The sequence below is a fragment of the Hippoglossus hippoglossus genome, chromosome 12 (assembly GCF_009819705.1).
Source record: "Hippoglossus hippoglossus isolate fHipHip1 chromosome 12, fHipHip1.pri, whole genome shotgun sequence".
NCBI lineage: Eukaryota > Metazoa > Chordata > Actinopteri > Pleuronectiformes > Pleuronectidae > Hippoglossus > Hippoglossus hippoglossus.
In genome coordinates this window covers 5,030,621-5,049,384 of record NC_047162.1, presented here as the reverse complement: position 1 = coordinate 5,049,384, position 18,764 = coordinate 5,030,621, and the positions used below count along the sequence as shown (strand labels likewise).

Sequence of the window (18,764 nt, the reverse complement as noted above, 5' to 3'; positions counted from 1 at the left end):
AATATTTGGGGAAATTTTACTTATTTTCCCTATTTTTCTGAGGCAAAAAACAAACAAATGCCTTAATACTATACTAGTTGTAGTTTCAGCTGATATCAAACAGGAATATTGGGCTGGGATTTTTCAATTAAACTCAATACATGTCTATAGGCTTAATTAGCATAAACACAACAACACAGATTGCTTAGGCATTCAGGTATTAAGTAAAACAAGATAAGAAAGGTAAGATGGGGGTGAGTGGACAACTTCTTCCAAGCTGAGGAAAAGCTCAGAGTCAGACTTGTGCATCTCCCCTGGTTGAAAACATCCAATCATGTATATTAAGTCCTAGTGGTTTAAACAATCTATCTTTCAGCTTTTCCTTAGTCTGCAATATATGCAACTTTTACCAACGTGTTGACTGCATCAACCTTAGAGGTTATAAACAAGACCAGAGCTTAAACTAACAATTATTTTCAATGTATTTTTTAAATATTTATTTAATATATGTTTTCTTAATGTCAGAACATAATCAAAAAAGCTGTCACAACTTCCCAGAGGCCGAGGTCGCAACTTTACATCTTTTATTGTCAAACCAACAGTCCAAAACCCACTGAAAATAATAAAACTCAGAAAAGCATCAAATCCTCACACCTGAGAAGCAGAAATTACAAAACCCTAAACAGTGTTATAATAAACTTAGTGCAAAGCCATTTTTCTATTAACATGGGTTTTCATCAAATTAGAAATATATACTGCTTTAATTCTCAAAAATACTCTTAGAAGACTACATCAAACTACAGTGTTTATGTTTCCCTAATCAGTCCTTTGCATTGAAAGAAAGCGTCCTGGCACGGTGCTCGTCCCAGGTAGGTTTCCAGCATGTCCATTCCATCCACAGAGCCACCGACCTCCAGGATCACCCTCCTGTACTCTGTTCCAACCTGTGTTCAGGCACAGATGTGCTCGTAAAGACATTTTACACAGAAACAAGATGAATATTTACAATCAAACATATAAAGATGATCCATGACACCAACCTTTGGATTCAGAATGCCTTCCTTTTTGAAACGACTGAAGAAAATGTCCATGGAGTAGACTTCACTCCACAGATAGCTGTAGTACTGACCGTCATATCCTCCAGCCAAGTGGCTGAAACTGGCCGTCATGTTGGTGCCTGCAGAGAACATGTCTTTGTCATCATAACAAAAGGGTCATGGTTCCAAATTATTAACATATATTCCAAAAAAGTTCTGGGTTTTATACAGGATAAGAAACTCAAAGGTTGCCAGTCCACAGTGGGGTCTTAAATTAATAATCCACTAATAATTATAATAATTATTTATTCCTTCTCATAGGAGGCAACAGAAATGTTCATGCATGTATATCCTAAAAGACAATCGCCTTTAGGTCAATTACAAATAAAGCTTCTAAAAGGTCTTTTTAAAAAGTCTTTTCAATAAAGATGTAATATATATCTTTGAGTCCAGAACAATCTGTGAAATGACAAATTTGTTAAATAACTTTTCAAACCACTTAAATACATTTTTTTACATTTAACCTCAATAAATGTCAGGTGGCGCAACCAAATATCTATAAATATATATATTTTTCTACAATTTATTTTGAGTGAAATCTTTAAGTATCCCTTTTCTTTTTCTTATAGCTTTAAAATCATAAGGATTAGAAAAATTGGAAAATCAGAAACATTTCACACATAATGCCATGGGATTAGATTTTGAATTAATTCTCATTAAAGTACAATTTTTTATAGTTTTCTTAGTATGCCTATTTGTTGGGACAGTTGCACCACCCCCACATTTAGGAGGTTTGAGAAGCGCAAAATAATTAAAGAATATTATTATTTGAATGTATGAATTTGACTCAATCAATTTTGTAGAATAAATATAACAATTCGGACATCAAAATATGAATGTCTGTCATTGACCCCTTTGTATGCTGCTGACTTTAAAGAAACCACTGACCTGGTGTAGCAGGAACACCCAGGATCTCCTGGCAGTGCTTTGCAAACACCTCCGCTGTATCTGCACAAGGGCTGGTGTGTAGCAACTGGTCCACTTTACTGAGGACCACCTGACGCAGGTTCATCAGACCTGAGGGGGAGAAACACTCAATGTGAGTATGTTTAACATGTCAGCACGTGACCAGATTTGATTCGTGGACAGATGTGAGAGAGTTTGGTGTCGGACCAGTGTTGGCCACTCTGGAGGCGATCAGTTTGTCCAGCAGGTTGTCTGGAATGGCGCTGCCGTCCTTGTAGTGGCGAGACATCCTTCTCAGGGGCTCCTTCTCCCAAACCCAGTTCTCCAGCATCTGAGAGGGAACTTCCACAAAGTCTGTCTCCACCAGGGTTCCACTGAACTCTGAAAAAGTAGTCTGACACACGCAACAAGAGAAGTTCAGGCCCTCGCATTCTAATTAAAAACACAACACATGGCGCACTGCTAAAATGGAGCTGTTGATATACAGTCAGTGGTCCACCTTGGAGCAGAGCTCGTGCATCACATGACCAAACTCGTGGAAATAAGTCTCCACTTCGTGGTGCTGGAGGAGGGAGGGCCAGCCTTTTCTGGGTTTGGTAAAGTTGGCCACCATAACTGCCACCGGGAGCCTACGTTTTCCATCTGGTCCTCTGCAGCCAGGCTGGAGCCCAAAGCACGCTGCATGGCCATACTTCCCCCCCCTGGTGGAAGTTAAGGTCACAGTGCCACACAGTGAGGATGAAATCTGGACATGAACAATGATGACATTACAAAGATCAAGAGCTCTAGACACTGAATGCTTAAATCTCATTATCACCCCAGACAAGGAGGCTATGTTTTTATCTGTGTTTGTTTGCTAGTAAGTGGGATTGTGCAAAAACTAATGAACGGATTACCATGAAACTTGGTGAAAGGGTGTGGTATGGGTCAGGAAAGAGCCCATTGAATTTTTGCATATATCTGGATCAGGGGCTTCATCCAGGAATTTTCTTTCACATTATATAAAATTGCAAGATTGGGCATTTTTCCACCTTTTTGTTAATTTCTCAAGAAATAATGCAGAGATCTTATTGATACAAACATAGACACGAGTAGTGTGCAAATATCTATGAACAGTTCAGATTTGGTGCAGATCTGAATAATGATACTGATTACGTGAATTCATTTTTTTTTTTTTATTAGTGGGGTGATCTTTATTTTCAGATCATGGATATTTTGCCTACTCCTAATGTAAACACTTAGCAGACATTTGGTGTGTACATGGTATATGTATACAGCCTGGGTGGAGATGTGTATATGTGTGTATTCTCTACCTCGGGTGCAGGTCCAGGTAGAACTGGCCGATCTCCTCCCCTGTCTCTGTGTCGTGGGCTGAATAAAGTTTGATATTTTCGTGCCACACATTAGCACGTTCCACCTCAGTGAACTTGAGCCCCAGCAGCTCCTGGTAAATACCAAACAGTCCCTCCGTCACCACGTCGAGCGGGAAATACTCGATCAGTTTGTCCTTGTTCACCGCAAACTTGCCCTGTTCCACTTGGTTCATGTAGTAGGGCATGTCCCAGGCGTTGATCTGTCCGTCAAACTCATAGCCCTTCATCAGGCACTCCCTTTTTTTTAGTGCAAGAATATATTTCCTCTCCTTGATACCTATGGGCTTCAGTGTCTCATAGAATGCGTCTGTAAAGCAGGAAAAAAGAACCATCAGTTCAATAAGTTAGTTTTTGTTTTGGTTGTTTTGACATCATTTAATTTCTATCTTTTTTCTAGATGTGTTATTTCAGATCCAGTCTCAGATACAACAGATCACAGAAGAATACATTAGGTTCAGTGTGTGCGATATAGTGACATCTAGTGGTCAAGTGTCAGACAGCAGCCTTCACTAGCTTCCTTTTTAGCTCATGTAGGAGAAACTACAGTAGCTCCCCCTCAGCCACAGATAACATGGGGTCAGGAAACAACTTTATATTAAAAGTATAAATCTTCACTATGCAAAAATCTAACATCCACTAAACAAGGTTGTTGTTCGGTAGAATAGTGGCTATGGAAGTATTAGTAGGAGTAGTAAGTCTCACCATTTTGACATTTAAAAGCCTTTGATTTTATAGCACTGAATTATTTTGTAATGACCTTTTCATTTTCACTTTTATTTTTCAATGTTAAAAAATTCAGAAATTAAAATTCAAGGTTTAAATTTTCAAATAATACTGTATATCTTGTACTGTATAACTGTATGTTCTCAAAGTCAGTTTCTGCCAATAGATTCCCCCTAAATCCTGCACACTGGACCTTTAACTTGCTTTTACATGCTTCTCTGCTTCTATGACCTATGTAAGGTGTCTTTGAGCATCGTTAAAGGTGCTATAGCAATACAATCTATTATTATTATTATTATTATTATTACTTATTTATTATTATTTAATCTCTAACAACTTCAGGAGGATTTTTTGTCTAGACCGTTCACCCAAATCATTTATCACACTATTATACTGCAAACATCTTTTTAGTAGTTACATACTGTATATCCCTTATACTACACACCCTCTCACAGTTTTGCCCTAAAACCAGAAACTGGCCACACACATCGAATCCCTTCCACTTGACTGTGTGAATCACCACTACTTTCAACAGCCATAAATTACCGTGTATTACATTACATACAAGAGGCATGTTGTGCAACATACGCCCCAGTACATTACCAGCGACAGTGTCATATTTCTCTTCTTTAGTTGAGCCTGTCTACTCTCCAATCCATCTGTCCAGTTTTTTCCTACTGCAAAGCTTTGCAGATGGCATGAGACTTGAGTATTCCTGTGCACCTGCCTGAGAGTGTCAGAGCAGACATACCTAGAAAGTCAGACACATTGCCTGCATTCTTGGCCATGTTCATTTCCAGCACGTAGTTAGCATGGCTGCTGTAACCAAGTAAGTCTGCGACCTTTGCCTTCAGCTGTATCAACTGTTCCAGGATTGCCGTGTTTACCTGTAAAAAAAAAAAAGAGCTGCAGAATTAGCTATGAAGATCAGCTAATTTATACAATTTTACTAAATATCTAATTAGAATCATTTAAGTTAGGGTAGTTAGAGTTTCAGTACTGGGTGATTTGGCGACACCTGTGGTCAGTGGTGGTATCAGCAGGTGAAATAAAACAACAATGTCTAGAATTAGGGAATTTAATACTTCTTCTGTATATTATTTGGTAGAAATTGAGCAGAGAAGAGTAACTGATGTATCAGTTTATAATGCAGCCAAATAATTTCTTTTCTACCATTATTTACAATAATATTTAAGACTCTCCTGAATGGCTGCTGTTAACATACATTTCTGGAACAAATACATCATGTTTCCTGTCACACTAAAAATGTGTCCATCTTCATTTATAGTCCATGATGTGAAGAAGCAGAAGTAGGAAATGTGTTTGTAGCAGTATATAAATTCAGGTCTAATATGACTGTAGGAGAGTGAATAGGAAGTTGTCATCCTAGATACACACATAGATCTTTTTCTCACAATTCCTCAAATTTTAACCCTGTAATCACTGGATGTAAACAATTAAATGCCCATAAATATTGTGGAAAATGGGATTTTGATTTTGTGTTAATCAACAGGATTACAACTTTAATCATAGACACAAGTAACAGTTTCTCCAGGACAGGATCTGCTGTGGGAGAAAAGGTGACTGTGTAGGATACTCAGATTGATGATCAGCCTCCAGTTACCTCTTTACACCTGCTGTGAAATGCTGTTTCCATCTTCCTCCTGGTCTCAGGGTTGTGACACCTCTTCATCAGGGGGAAGTAATGAGGATATTCAAGTGTCACCTTGTACTTCCCATTCGCTGTCTTTTCCAGTCCGTTGAGATAACAATCAGCGAGTCCACCTTGACAGCAGAGGACAGCACCATAAGTGAAAACTAGTTAAATCCTATTCATACCAGCAGACTGACGGATTACATCTTGTAAGCTTACCCAGCTCCCGCTCAGAAAAGACGAGAAAAGTGTTGTCCTCGTTCAGATTCTGGTTAAACTCTATGGAGAGTTCACTGATGAGCTTAGATATTCTTTTTATTTCCTTGAGAGAGAAAAGAAGCAAAGAAAGAAGAAAAAACAAGTCAGGGATTATTCAGAAATAATAAGCAGGAGTTATAAACAACAGTTACTCACGATTGAACTTCAAAATACCAGACTAGCACCTGCCATCACTTCAATGATTGTCTTATAATCTTTTTGTGATTCTCATATCTCGAGAGCCGTTCACTTGGCGTGTGAATCGTTAAAGGCCCAGAGAAGTACAGTGTTGAGTTTGGTGCAATTTGGACACATGACATGTTCAATATCAATAAACATTGAATAACCGGCGCTCTGTAGCAGCGGTGGCTGAGACTCATCAACGTGATGTTGTTGTTCACGACAAAAGCAACAACAGCTGATTCTCCAGTTGGTGGTTCTGCAGACTGAGTGGAGCTTCACTGAACTTTGAATAAACAGCTCTTTGTGCAGCAGTGTTGGAGCAGCTTCAGGGTTCTGTGGACTGAGTCCTGCAGCTGGTCTTTACTTCCCGTGGCTGAATAACCTCATGTCACTTTAACAGTTTCAGATAGAAATCTGCAACCAGCATCACCGCAGGCTAAGCAAACAGCCCGTTTCAAACAGGCAGGGTTAGAATGGGCATTGTACTAATTTAACAAATACATATTGTAGACCCTGGACTGGTCACCAGTGTATCACAGGGCCAACATATAGACCAACAACCATTCGCACTCACATTCAAACAAACGAACGGTTTAGAAATGTTTTTTAAAAATTCCTCGAGCCCACGGGTGGAACAGTGAGGAAAGTAAAAATTTCTTTTGAAAGGAAAACATGATTCACAATATCCTTGTGACATGTGGAATTGGCAAGTGAGAAATGAGGAGTGAACTGCATGTGTTTGGACTGTGGGAGGGAGCCAGAGTACTTTGAGAAAACCCACATAAAAACAGGGAGAACATGCAAACTCCACACAGAAAGACCCCCTGCCGGACCCGGATTCAAACCAGGAACCCTCTTACTAAGAGTCGGCAGAGGTAACAACCCCCCTACGTTTTTATACAAACATCACACATTACCTCTTGAATGTCCTTAGACAGGTGCAATCCTCTCCTCTTGCCTAATGTAACAAGTCTGTCTATGAACCTCTTTTCCTCGGGTGAAACGTCGTCTTGGAACTTTCTCTGTCAAAACATTTTCACATTAGACAAACACAATTCGTCATATAAGCAGAATTCCGAGCTTTATAAGCCGCTATAAATATGTCAGCCAGCGCGGCCTGCATGGAATAAACATGTCATCAGCTACTGCTGATTAAATCAGATTGAATTTCCCTCCCAGACTAAAACAGGAGCAGTGCTGGGATCAACTGAGGCAACGGTATCATTGGTATTTATCTAAAATAACTCGGTACTCACACATCTATCATCTGTTGCCCTCTGGCTGACATTAAATGTGAAAATAATCTATTACAGGCTTGATATTGTGATAAATGCATTAAATCCTCACAAATTAGACTCCATATTTTTATGGGTAATACCACGTTAACACCTCGTCTACTATCTTCATGAGCCAGTGACCTAATTAAAGCAGTTTTTGTATCAACCTCTCCCTACTTCATGATGTCAGTGACGTGTGCGTTCGAGTGGATGTGACATGAGGTTTACCTGCAAGGCCGTAATCCGCTTGAACACGTCCTCCCTCATACTTATCTCCACATCAAACTCAGAAAGTTTTTTGTCGGCCTCTGTGCTCGCTGAGCGAACCTCTTTGGAAGGACAGACGTACTGAGGGAAGTCGAGAACATGGCGGGACGCTGAGGGCACAGAGCAAACGCAGAGGACACAGTGAATGTTAACTGTGGTTTGTACACCATATTAAGACTGCATAAAAAATAGCCATAAAAAGTTAGGCTGGTGTTCATATAAATGGACTTGTCAACAAATGTTACAAAATAATCGCTCAGTTACTGATTTCCTACTCCCTCTGTAGGAGACTTATGACCCCTGGAGGTGGCTGAAGGATATTGATGTGAGATAGTAAAATATAATCTGCATCACCCATGTTGCACATTTTTGCAGCTCATCGCCTCAGAGGTGATGTGGGGACAAATAAAAAAATGAAAAAGTCTGATGACTTTTTTATTTTCACGATTTTATTTTATACGTAACTAAATGTGATTTAATTTGTTGTAACAGTTATGGCAGAAATATTGAATTTCTAATCGTTTTTACATTTTATTTTGATCTCTGGTGAACGTCTGTCAACCTCATCCAAGGGGTCCCCACCCCTGGTTTCTCAACTACAGAGTATTTACAGCGCCAAGAAGATACAGTATATGGGGTCGACTTAAAATAAACTACAGTGATGACTCGCCAAAAAGCAATAGCTCATTACCTCGGCCAAATAGGTTATGTGTCCAGCCCTGTTTATTTCTGTATTTGTTTGTTTGGTTTGAGCAAGATTATCGGATGGATTACAATGGAAACAGGTGGAAGGATGTGGTATAGGTCAGGAAATAACCCATTGGTGCAGATTTAACATTTTTGATATTTCCACCAATTTCCCAGGGATTAAATTATAGATCTTGATGATAATAATCAGACATGTTTAGGAGACTGATATTTATGACTGTGTGCACTTTGGAGCAGTTGATTGAATTTAATGGGACTGTTCGGCCTTTTCGGAAGTATGCAATCTAATAAGTGATTTAGCGGATCAGGTTTTCGGACACTTTGTCTTTTTGTGGGATTTAAAAAGGACATGAAAATAATGCTGATTACTACCTGACTTGATACTTACATGCATAATCCAGTTTGACATTAGCCAGGGCTTTCAGGGTGTTTTCAACAGTGACATGTTCTGTGCTCAGGGACCCAATGTCATCATAGGCCTTCTTCACTCTGTTGATCAAGTTGTCTGTCGTGGCCCTGATCTCTTCTGGAGACAGGTCCCATCTCAGTGTGTTTCTCTGGTTCCCAGTCTGAGAGCAGTCTCTGGCGGACACCACACACACATTCTGGATGGTCATCCTCAGGAGATGTTTAGACAGGCTGTAAGAAACAATAACCATCATAAATTCCACATTAATTCCAGACCTATACACCCATGGAATATCCTATTGAGAGTGAGCAGGGGATCACAGCAGGTGGCACGAAGGTATGGCAATAAATTATTCTTCTCTTTCAAGCCCCCACTTGAACGTGCTCGGCATGTTTCTAATGCAAGCTATGACCTTTTCCCCGTGTCCACACTCAGTGGGTCGGGTTTCACGACATTGCAATAACGGAAGCCATTCAAAACAAAACCACAAAAGCGTGCTGGTGCTGGTGGCATAATGCGTGAGGCAGCTGTGGCACTGGAATGAAGAGTTATTTCCGAGTGTCACTTTAATATCAGGAGAATGTGTCAATAAAACACACACACACACACACACACACACACACACACACACACACACACACACACACACACAGCAGCAGTTATGCATGAAGAGTTGTGTAACATTTCAATCAGCAGACTGAGCAGCAGCGGCTCTTTGGAGAATGTGTGCGTAAAATGAAGCGGGTACCTGCAGCAGAGCGTGCGGCTCACCGCAACTCTTAACGCACACATGCGGGCGGTGTCATGCGTTTCCCTGTGCAACAAACACACGCTCCTGTCTTCTTACTGTACTGTAGGTCAGTGCCACAGGAAGCTGAAGTCTTTCCTGCCTCTCTCTCTGTCTCTCTTGCATGTGGAATATGCCTCTTGTTTCCGCTGTCAACGCGCAGGCGCAGAGGACGTAGGGGAGGACGCACAGGAGGAGGACGCGGAGGAGGAGGAGGAGGAGGACACGATCCATCCGACACAAAGTCCACATGACGCGGTAGCAGCAGCCGAAAGCTGGATACGACCTGAGGTAGGTGGGCGGGGGTGGAGGATGCTTAGTGGTGCTGATGGTGCTGATGGTGATGGGGGGGGGGGGGGGGGGACACACACACACGTTGATTAGCATCCGTTGGCAGATTGTTGTTTATAAATGTGCCATCAGTGTTTGCAGGAAGCTGCCCCCCCCCCCCCCCCACCCCTATTTGTGGTACCTCTCCTCGCGGTGTTTTGACAGAACGGCTGCGATCGTTTCTGCAGACAGCCTCACACAAGCCGTGCACAGTCGAGCCGAGCCGAGCCGTGTCATCAGTAAAGACAGGCTGCACCCATGCCAATGCATCCAACGAGCTAGAAATGTGAATCAAATGTGTATATGGAGCCTGTGTGATGACTACAAGCACACCTCGCCTCCCCTTGTGGTATTACATCACAGCTCCTGCATACGTGCATGTGTACGTGTGTCAACACACGCTCACGGAGAATTGGGGGTGTTTGTTGTAGCAGATGAACATAACAACGCATGGCTTCAGCACGTGAGGGGAATATGAGGCGATGTTTGTGTCTGCAAATGATTTCCCCAAAGGGACAAATTACCCTCAGGGTGCTGGGCTCTCTTCTTAAACCCTCCTGCACAACATGGGACTGGCATGGATCCGCAGCCTGTCTTATAGTTAGCTCGTTTTATTATAAACAAGAAGCCTTTCTTTCTTTTCATCCTCCTTTACGTTACCTTGGAAACCAGCCAAATGCGCCACCGGCATCATTTATAGCATTTATGTATGAGAGGCTGGGATTAGCATGGGAGAGAAAAATGATAACCTACTTTATTAGGGGGTATGCACCATGTGAACAAAGGGAACCCTCTACAGGAAGGGACCAACAGATATGATAAACTGCAGGGTTTGTCTTAAATGATGTCAGGCATTAATGGTTCACATTCCTAAACAATTAAATGCATGACCAACAACCAATTGATATAATCTGAGAATCTGTGGACAAGTGGGCAGTTGGGCAGTTGATAATCCAGCCCTGAATAATAATAATATAATACCCCACTATGTTTTACTACTACCCCTTTAAACCAATATTTATTCATCCTACTGTTGTGTTTTTATTATGTTTAAATTATTTTAACTTAGGCACAGATTGCACTCTATGATTATCGCATTTTGAGATTATCACACTACAGATATGGCTTGAATGGCATAAAAACAAAACTTGAAACTTGTAATGGGATGTGACAAACTTTAACAAGCCATTAAAACCTTAGTGTAAACAAATATTATGGAAATTATGTCCAAGGATGACAACACTTTGAAAAACCTGCTTTATTAATGCACACAGATATGATTCATGATGATTTATTCCATAAATTAAAGACGGTAAAAACATATTTTCAGTCAGACACGAATACACGGTTTGTGCCAAAGTTTGAAAAGGTACAACACTTAATCTTTATAAATGATGAGGACGTATTTAATTTCAGTTTATTTAGTCGTGACTGTTTATGCCATAGACAAATACATTGTAGTGAATGAAGATAGAAAGACTTATGTTATCTGTATAATGTTATTTATAATGTGAACGCAGACACATGTAGATGTTGATCTGTGTTAAGTCACAAAAACTCATTGGGACTTTAATCATCGTGAATGTATGATCATGTATCAGCGTTGCAGTTCTTAAGCAAATCATTTAAATAGTGTAACGCTGTGTGGGTGCTTTCTGTTTCTCTCCAAACAACTTCCTGTTCCCAGCAGTTTCCAGGTAAAAATGGCCGTGGAGAAGCGCCTGGCGTTCTCTATTGTGCAGTTCCTACGAGATCAAACACATTGCGGAGCTTTGAATTCGGATGAGCAGGAGAGCCTGGAAGGTAGGTCGGCCTGCTGTATCACTTTTAAAGTATATAGGACACTGCTCTGGTCCTGTCCACTTCACAATGAGCTGAATGTATGTTCTCAGTTCACTGTCCCAATGTACAGGGAATAAACAGGTTTTCATCTTCAAAGAGAATCATTGATGATCAGAAATCAGAGCAGGATGTGCAGTGTGTGTGGTGCTGCGGGTGTGACGGACAGGACCCTTTAAACGCCTTTATCACCATCACAATACGATGCTAAGACCAGTTGTTTAGCTGTTATTTAACCATAAATGTGCTGTCGTTGATCTCATTAAAATGATGCTGTCATATTTTTCTGATCCTCCACTACAGTTGCGATCCAGTGTTTGGAGACCACCTTTAAGATCAGCTCCAGTGACTGTCACCTCGCTGTGCCTCAGCCGCTGACAGAGATATTCCTCAACTCCCTGCTCAAGGTGGGTTCTGCACAACACACTGCGCCACTGCCTCACCACGGGAGGAAAGTACTTTCTTGTGTTCACTGTATTTACGATGCCTGTCCTTAAATTGTCCTTAAAAAATACACACAAAACAGCACAAGATTAATAAACAATGCATGACTCACAAACAGATAACCCGTGATATAGCTATAAAATAGAATAAAATGACAAACAGCAGATCACCCACGACCACACGGCTGATTCAATCTTATTCAGTCTAAAATGATCCATTTAGAATTCAGTGGACAAAGACTTATTTTCCAAACAGAAAAATCGGCTTTTAGAATTTATGAAATGGCACCTGAGCATACTGTTGTTGTTTTTTATGTATATGGTGCATATACAGTACCTGACCTAGTTCAGCTTTTACATCATCAAGGAGATGGTTAATACACAGAAGCAAATTACATATATGTCATGTTATCTACAGTCGGCGCTGTACATCTTCATGATGGCTAAAATTTTGACTTGTCAAACACAGGTCAAAATAATACTCATCTTCTTTCACCTAAATGTTGACGTCATCAGTTACATTATATCTGTTGTATTCCTGCCAGCAAGTCAAAGCATCCATCATATATATATATATTGTTCATTCACGGTAAATTCCACATCAGTGATTGCACTGTTTTTCTGTTTTTACTCAGAACGACAACATCACCATCCCAGAGACGACCCCTTCTCCAGAGAACATAGAGCAAGCGGAGCAGCTAAAGAATGAAGGTAACATTACAACTCATTTACATTCTGGTAAATAATCTTTTCATCTTTCATGGGTTTATGCACTTGAGTGTTTAGTGAACAGAGGAGGGACAGTTGCACAAGAGCAGACCCCTGCAGAACTAAATGTACCACACTATTTATTCATGGTAATTATATCTTATCATTATTCAGGTATTATGATGTTTTCTATGTGTTTTGCCCTGAATCTCTATCAGTACTGATATCAGGCTCAGCAGTGCTGGTGCAAATAGCTGATTAATCGGTTGCTTTGATTGATAGAAAAGGAAACTAATTCGATAATTGATTAACAGACTAAATTCAGACCTTTTTTTCAAGCTGAAATGCTAAAAACATATTGTGGTTCTAACTTCTCCAATGTGAATGTGTCTTACATTGTACTAAATGTTGTAAATATGATATATGTCTTTTTGGTTGAATAAAATAGGGTTATTTGAAGGCCAACAATAATTATCATTACTAATTAATCAGATGAGCATTTCCCCAATTAACTTATTGGCTGTTGGTCTATAAAACATCACGCTGTCATCAGAAAGCAGTGAAAATGTATATATATATATATATATATATATATATATATATATATATATATATATATAATGTATAATATAATAAGAAAACAGTGAAAATGTTTATATATATATATATAATGTTCATTTTCACTGTTTTCTGATGACAGTGTGACGTTTTATAGACCAACAGACGATAAGTTAATTGGGGAAATGCTCATCTGATTAATTCGTAATGATAATTAGTGTTGGCCGCAGCCCTAAGGTTCTTTATAGTTCATATGAAAACTGTTAATCTGCCTCAGGTTGAATTGCTGTTAGTCTCACAGCATCCATCTCCTTAACCTCATCCTTGCCGTTTCTCATATGTTGTGTAACTGCAGTCCAAGTACATGTGTCTGACCTGAAGTGAACGATCCAGTATTTTATTTTTAGGGAATAATCACATGAAGGAGGAGAACTACAGATGTGCGGTGGAGTGCTACACAAAGGCCATTGATCTGGACCTGAGAAACGCTGTGTACTACTGCAACAGGTATTTACATCAGCATCGTTTCACACTGTTTTGCACATTCGTCAAAAGTACAGCAGTCAGGCAGAGATGAGACAGAGGTATGGTAGCTGATGTCTTTGGGTTGATGGGATGTAATGCTTTAACTGGACCTGATGGTGCTCGTGAACTGAATCCCCTCCTTGTGCACGGTGCATATGAATTTAATTAAACCAACCAATTGATTAAGGAAACCATAATGTCCTCTGCAGGGCTGCAGCTCACAGTAAACTGGGAAATTACACAGAGGCCACCGGTGACTGCGAGAGAGCCATCGGGATTGATCCGACCTACAGCAAAGCTTATGGACGGATGGGGTGAGTTCTAATAATGTAATTTACTGTTAAAAGAGATAGTGCTATTGAGTTGTTGTGCTCTTATAGTCTGCTGCAGAACGTTCAGAGGTCTGTGTCTCTCCTCTGTGGCTGCAGGTTGGCTTTAACAGCCATGAACAAGTATCCCGAGGCCATTACCTTCTTTAAGAAAGCTTTGGTTTTAGACCCGGAGAATGACACGTACAAATCCAACCTGAAGATCGCAGAGCAGAAGCAGAAAGAAGCAACCAGTCCAGTGAGTGAAAACACACTCGTCGTCTGTGCCCAAGCAATAAATCCCTCTAAAAGGATTAGAGTTCTGTTTCTCTGTCCCTTCTCTTTCCTTCTTTTGTTTCTTTGTTTCTTCAAATACTGTCGCCACCTTGCTGCCCTTTATACCCTCTCACAAAACCTCTTACGCCCATCCACTCACACAGACACACACCTACAACCATTAAATAATAAATAAACCTCCTTATTTTTTCCTCTCCCTTTTTAATTCAATTCAATTTTACTCATATAGTGCCAAATCATTATATACATTATCTCAAGGCACTTCACATATTAAGGTTGAGACCTTAAAAGTAATACAGAAACTCAACAGTTCCCACAATGAGCAAACACTTCTCTGGAGAGAAAAGCTCCGTCATTAACTGGAAGAAACCTGGAGCAGAACCAGACACTAAACACTTACTTTGTTTGTTGTTGTTCTTGTGCCCTTGTGTTGGTCACCACACTGTATTGCAGCATGAGTAATAAATAATAAAAAGAAGTAAAACAAGCTGTATTTACCCGTTAGCCCTAATTTTATTATCTAACGTGATTATTCTTTTCTTTCTATGAATGTGTTCGACAGGTAGCTGCTGGATTGGGATTTGACATGGCGAGTTTAATCAACAACCCTGCCTTTATTAGCATGGTAAGAGCATGATTTATAATATGAGCACTGTACATAAAACTGGCTGTGTATTAGGAACAATAGAGGCTACGAGCTGTTGGGGAAAGTTACAGTTCCTCCTGGAGACAGGTGTCTTCTGCTTGTTTTGTCTCTGGCGGGTTTAAATTCGATTTCTTTCTCCCAATTAGTCCCATGAGAGGGACGTTAATCAATAGTTTATTTTGAAATGGAAAAGGACCTTTCAGAAGGCCGACTTATTAGCAGGGTTTTATTGCTTTATAGCAACAATGAGAGACATTTAACTCAGACATCTGTCCAGAGCACCAGATCGTCCTTTCCTCCAAAATCACCAAATTAATTGTTGCGATAAAACATTTAGAAAAGACCCAAGTAATTTCAGCTTTGTTTCTTTTCACAGGCGGCAAGTGTGATGCAGAACCAGCAAGTACAACAGCTGTAGGTGTTTGAAGTCGAGTTTTAAAACATGCTCCTCAGACTTTAATGCCGTGTGACTCACTGTCACTGTGTCTCTGTTCTGGTCAGTATGTCAGGAATGATGACAAACGCAGTCAGGGGTCCTGCAGCGGGAGTGGGGGGACTGTCAGACATCTCCAGCTTGATCGAAGCGTAAGTTCACTCAACTCAAAAAACACGATCACTTTTTCACATGAGTTTTATATGAGTTATACAGGTACCATTTATTTTGAGAGAAAAATGTTAAAGGTAGTGGTAGTTTGACATTTTGACAATTATTCCCTGGAAAATGGGTAAAAATGACTTAAAGAATCCTCCCTATCTTGCAATGTTAAAGAAAGTGAAAAAGATATTCCTGGATCCGCCCCTTTGTCTGAATCCAAGGCAAAATGTACCTGGTCCTGTCTTGGCCCATGTCCCGTCCTTCACCAAGTTTCATGGAAATCCGTCCGATTCTTTCTGTTTCTGCATGATTCTACTTACAATCAATCCAAACCTACAAATAGACGATAGACAGAACCTCCTTTCAGTTTTTAAATCCAGACGGAAAACCGTAACCTTCTTTTACACTTTAAATCTTTTAACCTCTTTTATTCTGCTCTTTGGATTTTATTTTTTAAACTAATTGTTTTGAATGGTGCTTTTTTGGCTTTGAATTGATTTCTTTTCATTTTCTCTCTGTCCCTGTACAACCTTGACTCCACTTATGTGAATGAAATGGGCTTTAGAAATAAAACTGCCTTGCCCTGCACATACACACTGTGGCACTTCACTGTGGTCAAAGCATTTCTCAACATCATTAAGTGGTTGGAGACAAGTTCGAACAGCTTGTGTTATTACTCTTTAATTATGTTCTGTCCCCGATGCCCAAACAGACACACAACAGTGACTCTTCTCAATCGTTTATCCCAGGAAACCCAGCATGATGAGAAGCTTTCGGTTGTATCAGTATCCGGTTTTATCTGTTCTGTAATTGTGAGGAGATAAAATCGGAGATGTCGCACGTTCTTTCACACGTTCAGTGGGAATATACTGTAAATGTCATCTTGCTCTGTCTCTCTCTCTCTCTCTGTGTGAGCTGTTGTTGTGGCAGAAAGCAATTCAGCAGGTAAACACAGTTATCTCATCTCTGTGTCAGGGGACAACAGTTTGCTCAGCAGATCCAGCAGCAGAACCCGGAGCTGATCGAGCAGCTGAGGAACCACATCCGGAGTCGTTCCTTCAGCGGCAGCGCAGAGGAGCACTCATGATCCATTCAGGTCATTTTCCTTTTTTCACTCCGTCCAGAACTCGTGCCCACACCTGGTCCTGTGACAACATCTCCTCCACTGGTTCCCAGTCCCTCAGCACATCCAATTCAAAACCCCAGTCCTCACCCACATAGACCTCCACAATCAGGCTTCTTCCTGCCTCTACCACACCCCCTCACATAGCCTCCCCACCATACCACACAGGGCCAAGCATCAGACCTGGGGTGACAGAGGTCTCTCAGTAGCTGCCCCTTCCCTCTGGAACTCTCTCCCCCAACACATCAGAGAAACCCTTACTCAAAACTCACCTCTTCAGAAATGCTGTGTATTGTAGTCATTTTTAATCTCTTTTAATCTTTTGTAAAGAGTGTCCTTGAAAAGGTCTTTACAAAAAAACATATAATTATCATTATTTCCAATGTTTAAAACTAAATCCGAGCAGAAAATGTGTTAAATACCAATTATATTAACATGAAATATTTTCTTCTATTCCAGCCTCACGTTTATTTTTATTTTTTTTCCAAGGAAGGGCAACCATAAGGCGCGATTACAATCTCTACACCCATTTCTGAAGGCAGAGACGAGGATGGGGGTTGAAGGCACTTTACTGTGACTGAGCGCTCTGTGGGGTGGACGGACGAGAGGGCCTGGAGGCTGGACCACGAAACGGAGCATCCCACACACATTTAGGGCGAAACATCTCATCGTAAAAAAGATTTTAAAAAAAAGAGGCAGAACATGAGTAAATACTTTCTTCAGAGCTTTTACCGCAGAGGTCGTGTTTTACATGTGGTGAAATCCTCTCTTGGTGTCATGACTCGAGGATGCTTCTGTCTGTAAGTCACGATGGACAGCGGGGGGGAGGGGGGGGCGATGTACTTTTACAGCATTGCAGGGAACATTTCACCTTTTTGTTCTCGTACAACCGATAGAACATCAGGTTTACAGCTTTGTTTGTATATTGCATATTGTTTGATATTATTTTTGTAGACAGAACACGCTGTTATATATTCAGTGCTAGATCACGTCAGACTCACACCACTGCTTCTAAATGAGCAAGACTCAACTTTTCAGACAACAGTGTAATTGTATAGCAGTGTTATATACAGCCTGCGTTATGTTGTCATTGCACTTTAGCAAACATTCCCCCCCCTCCCCCTTTGAAGCCCCCACTTGATTCTTCATTAACTTGTAACAACTGATTCAGATTGATCATTTTGCATGCACTCAAATCTGGTGTTTGAGGTCAGATGCTTTATGGAAACTTATAGCTATGCTAAGGCAGCACAATGTTTTGTCTAAAATATGTGAATAAATGTCTTGGAAATTGATCGATCGTGCACTCATGCCTTTTTTTCCTTCTGTATTTGTCATTATTAAATGACATGTTTAATGCTACATGGAGTAATAATAGTCCTCAGATATGCTCATAAAGAAGAAATGTTACTCGCACTATAGTCTATAAAGTGACCATTTAACATAGTAAGATTAAGTCTTCAGAAACCTTATTATTAAAACATTCTTTTCTATCTCTTGAGCATTTTCAAGACAACTAGAAATACAGCACAGCGGCTGTATAGCTCCAGCGTGCATTCATGAGGTCACCGTCACCTTGACCTTTGACCATCCACATCGAATTAGTTATTACATTTGTGGAAAATTTGAAAGGATTCTCTCGAGGAGATCTTAAGATACAAGATAAAAAGTGTTGAAACATCACAGTCACCTTGACCTTTGACCTTCAAATTCTAATTAGTTCATCCTTGAGTCCAAGAGAATGTTTTTACCAGATTTGAAGAAATTCCTT

General features: G+C 40.4%; 2 protein-coding genes across 4 annotated transcripts; one reads left to right on the top strand and one right to left on the bottom strand.

The window, feature by feature from the left end:
• Positions 1-540: 540 nt before the first annotated feature.
• On the bottom strand, positions 541-9,750 carry nln (neurolysin (metallopeptidase M3 family)). The gene is made up of 14 exons (XM_034602902.1): positions 9,583-9,750; positions 8,814-9,064; positions 7,679-7,827; positions 7,091-7,195; positions 5,952-6,054; positions 5,703-5,863; positions 4,830-4,965; positions 3,296-3,662; positions 2,482-2,683; positions 2,190-2,376; positions 1,965-2,093; positions 1,020-1,156; positions 706-923; positions 541-656 (listed from the first exon to the last, which is right to left on the bottom strand). Exons 1-13 carry the CDS (start codon positions 9,624-9,626, stop codon positions 786-788), a joined length of 2,109 nt encoding a protein of 702 aa, XP_034458793.1. The 5' UTR covers positions 9,627-9,750; the 3' UTR covers positions 541-656; positions 706-785.
• A 42-nt stretch (positions 9,751-9,792) lies between these two features.
• sgtb (small glutamine-rich tetratricopeptide repeat (TPR)-containing, beta) lies at positions 9,793-18,288 on the top strand. Of its 3 annotated transcripts, none has more exons than XM_034602905.1 (12): positions 9,793-9,912; positions 11,642-11,754; positions 12,094-12,197; positions 12,869-12,944; positions 13,907-14,006; positions 14,234-14,338; positions 14,453-14,591; positions 15,192-15,254; positions 15,652-15,689; positions 15,777-15,860; positions 16,846-16,966; positions 17,453-18,288. In XM_034602905.1, exons 2-11 carry the CDS (start codon positions 11,655-11,657, stop codon positions 16,955-16,957), a joined length of 921 nt encoding a protein of 306 aa, XP_034458796.1. In that variant the 5' UTR covers positions 9,793-9,912; positions 11,642-11,654; the 3' UTR covers positions 16,958-16,966; positions 17,453-18,288. The 3 variants fall into 3 exon arrangements, with proteins under 3 accessions (XP_034458796.1, XP_034458794.1, XP_034458795.1); XM_034602903.1 differs by having other exon boundaries at positions 17,483-17,655; XM_034602904.1 differs by having other exon boundaries at positions 9,795-9,912; positions 11,639-11,754; positions 17,483-17,676.
• The last annotated feature ends 476 nt before the right edge of the window (positions 18,289-18,764 follow it).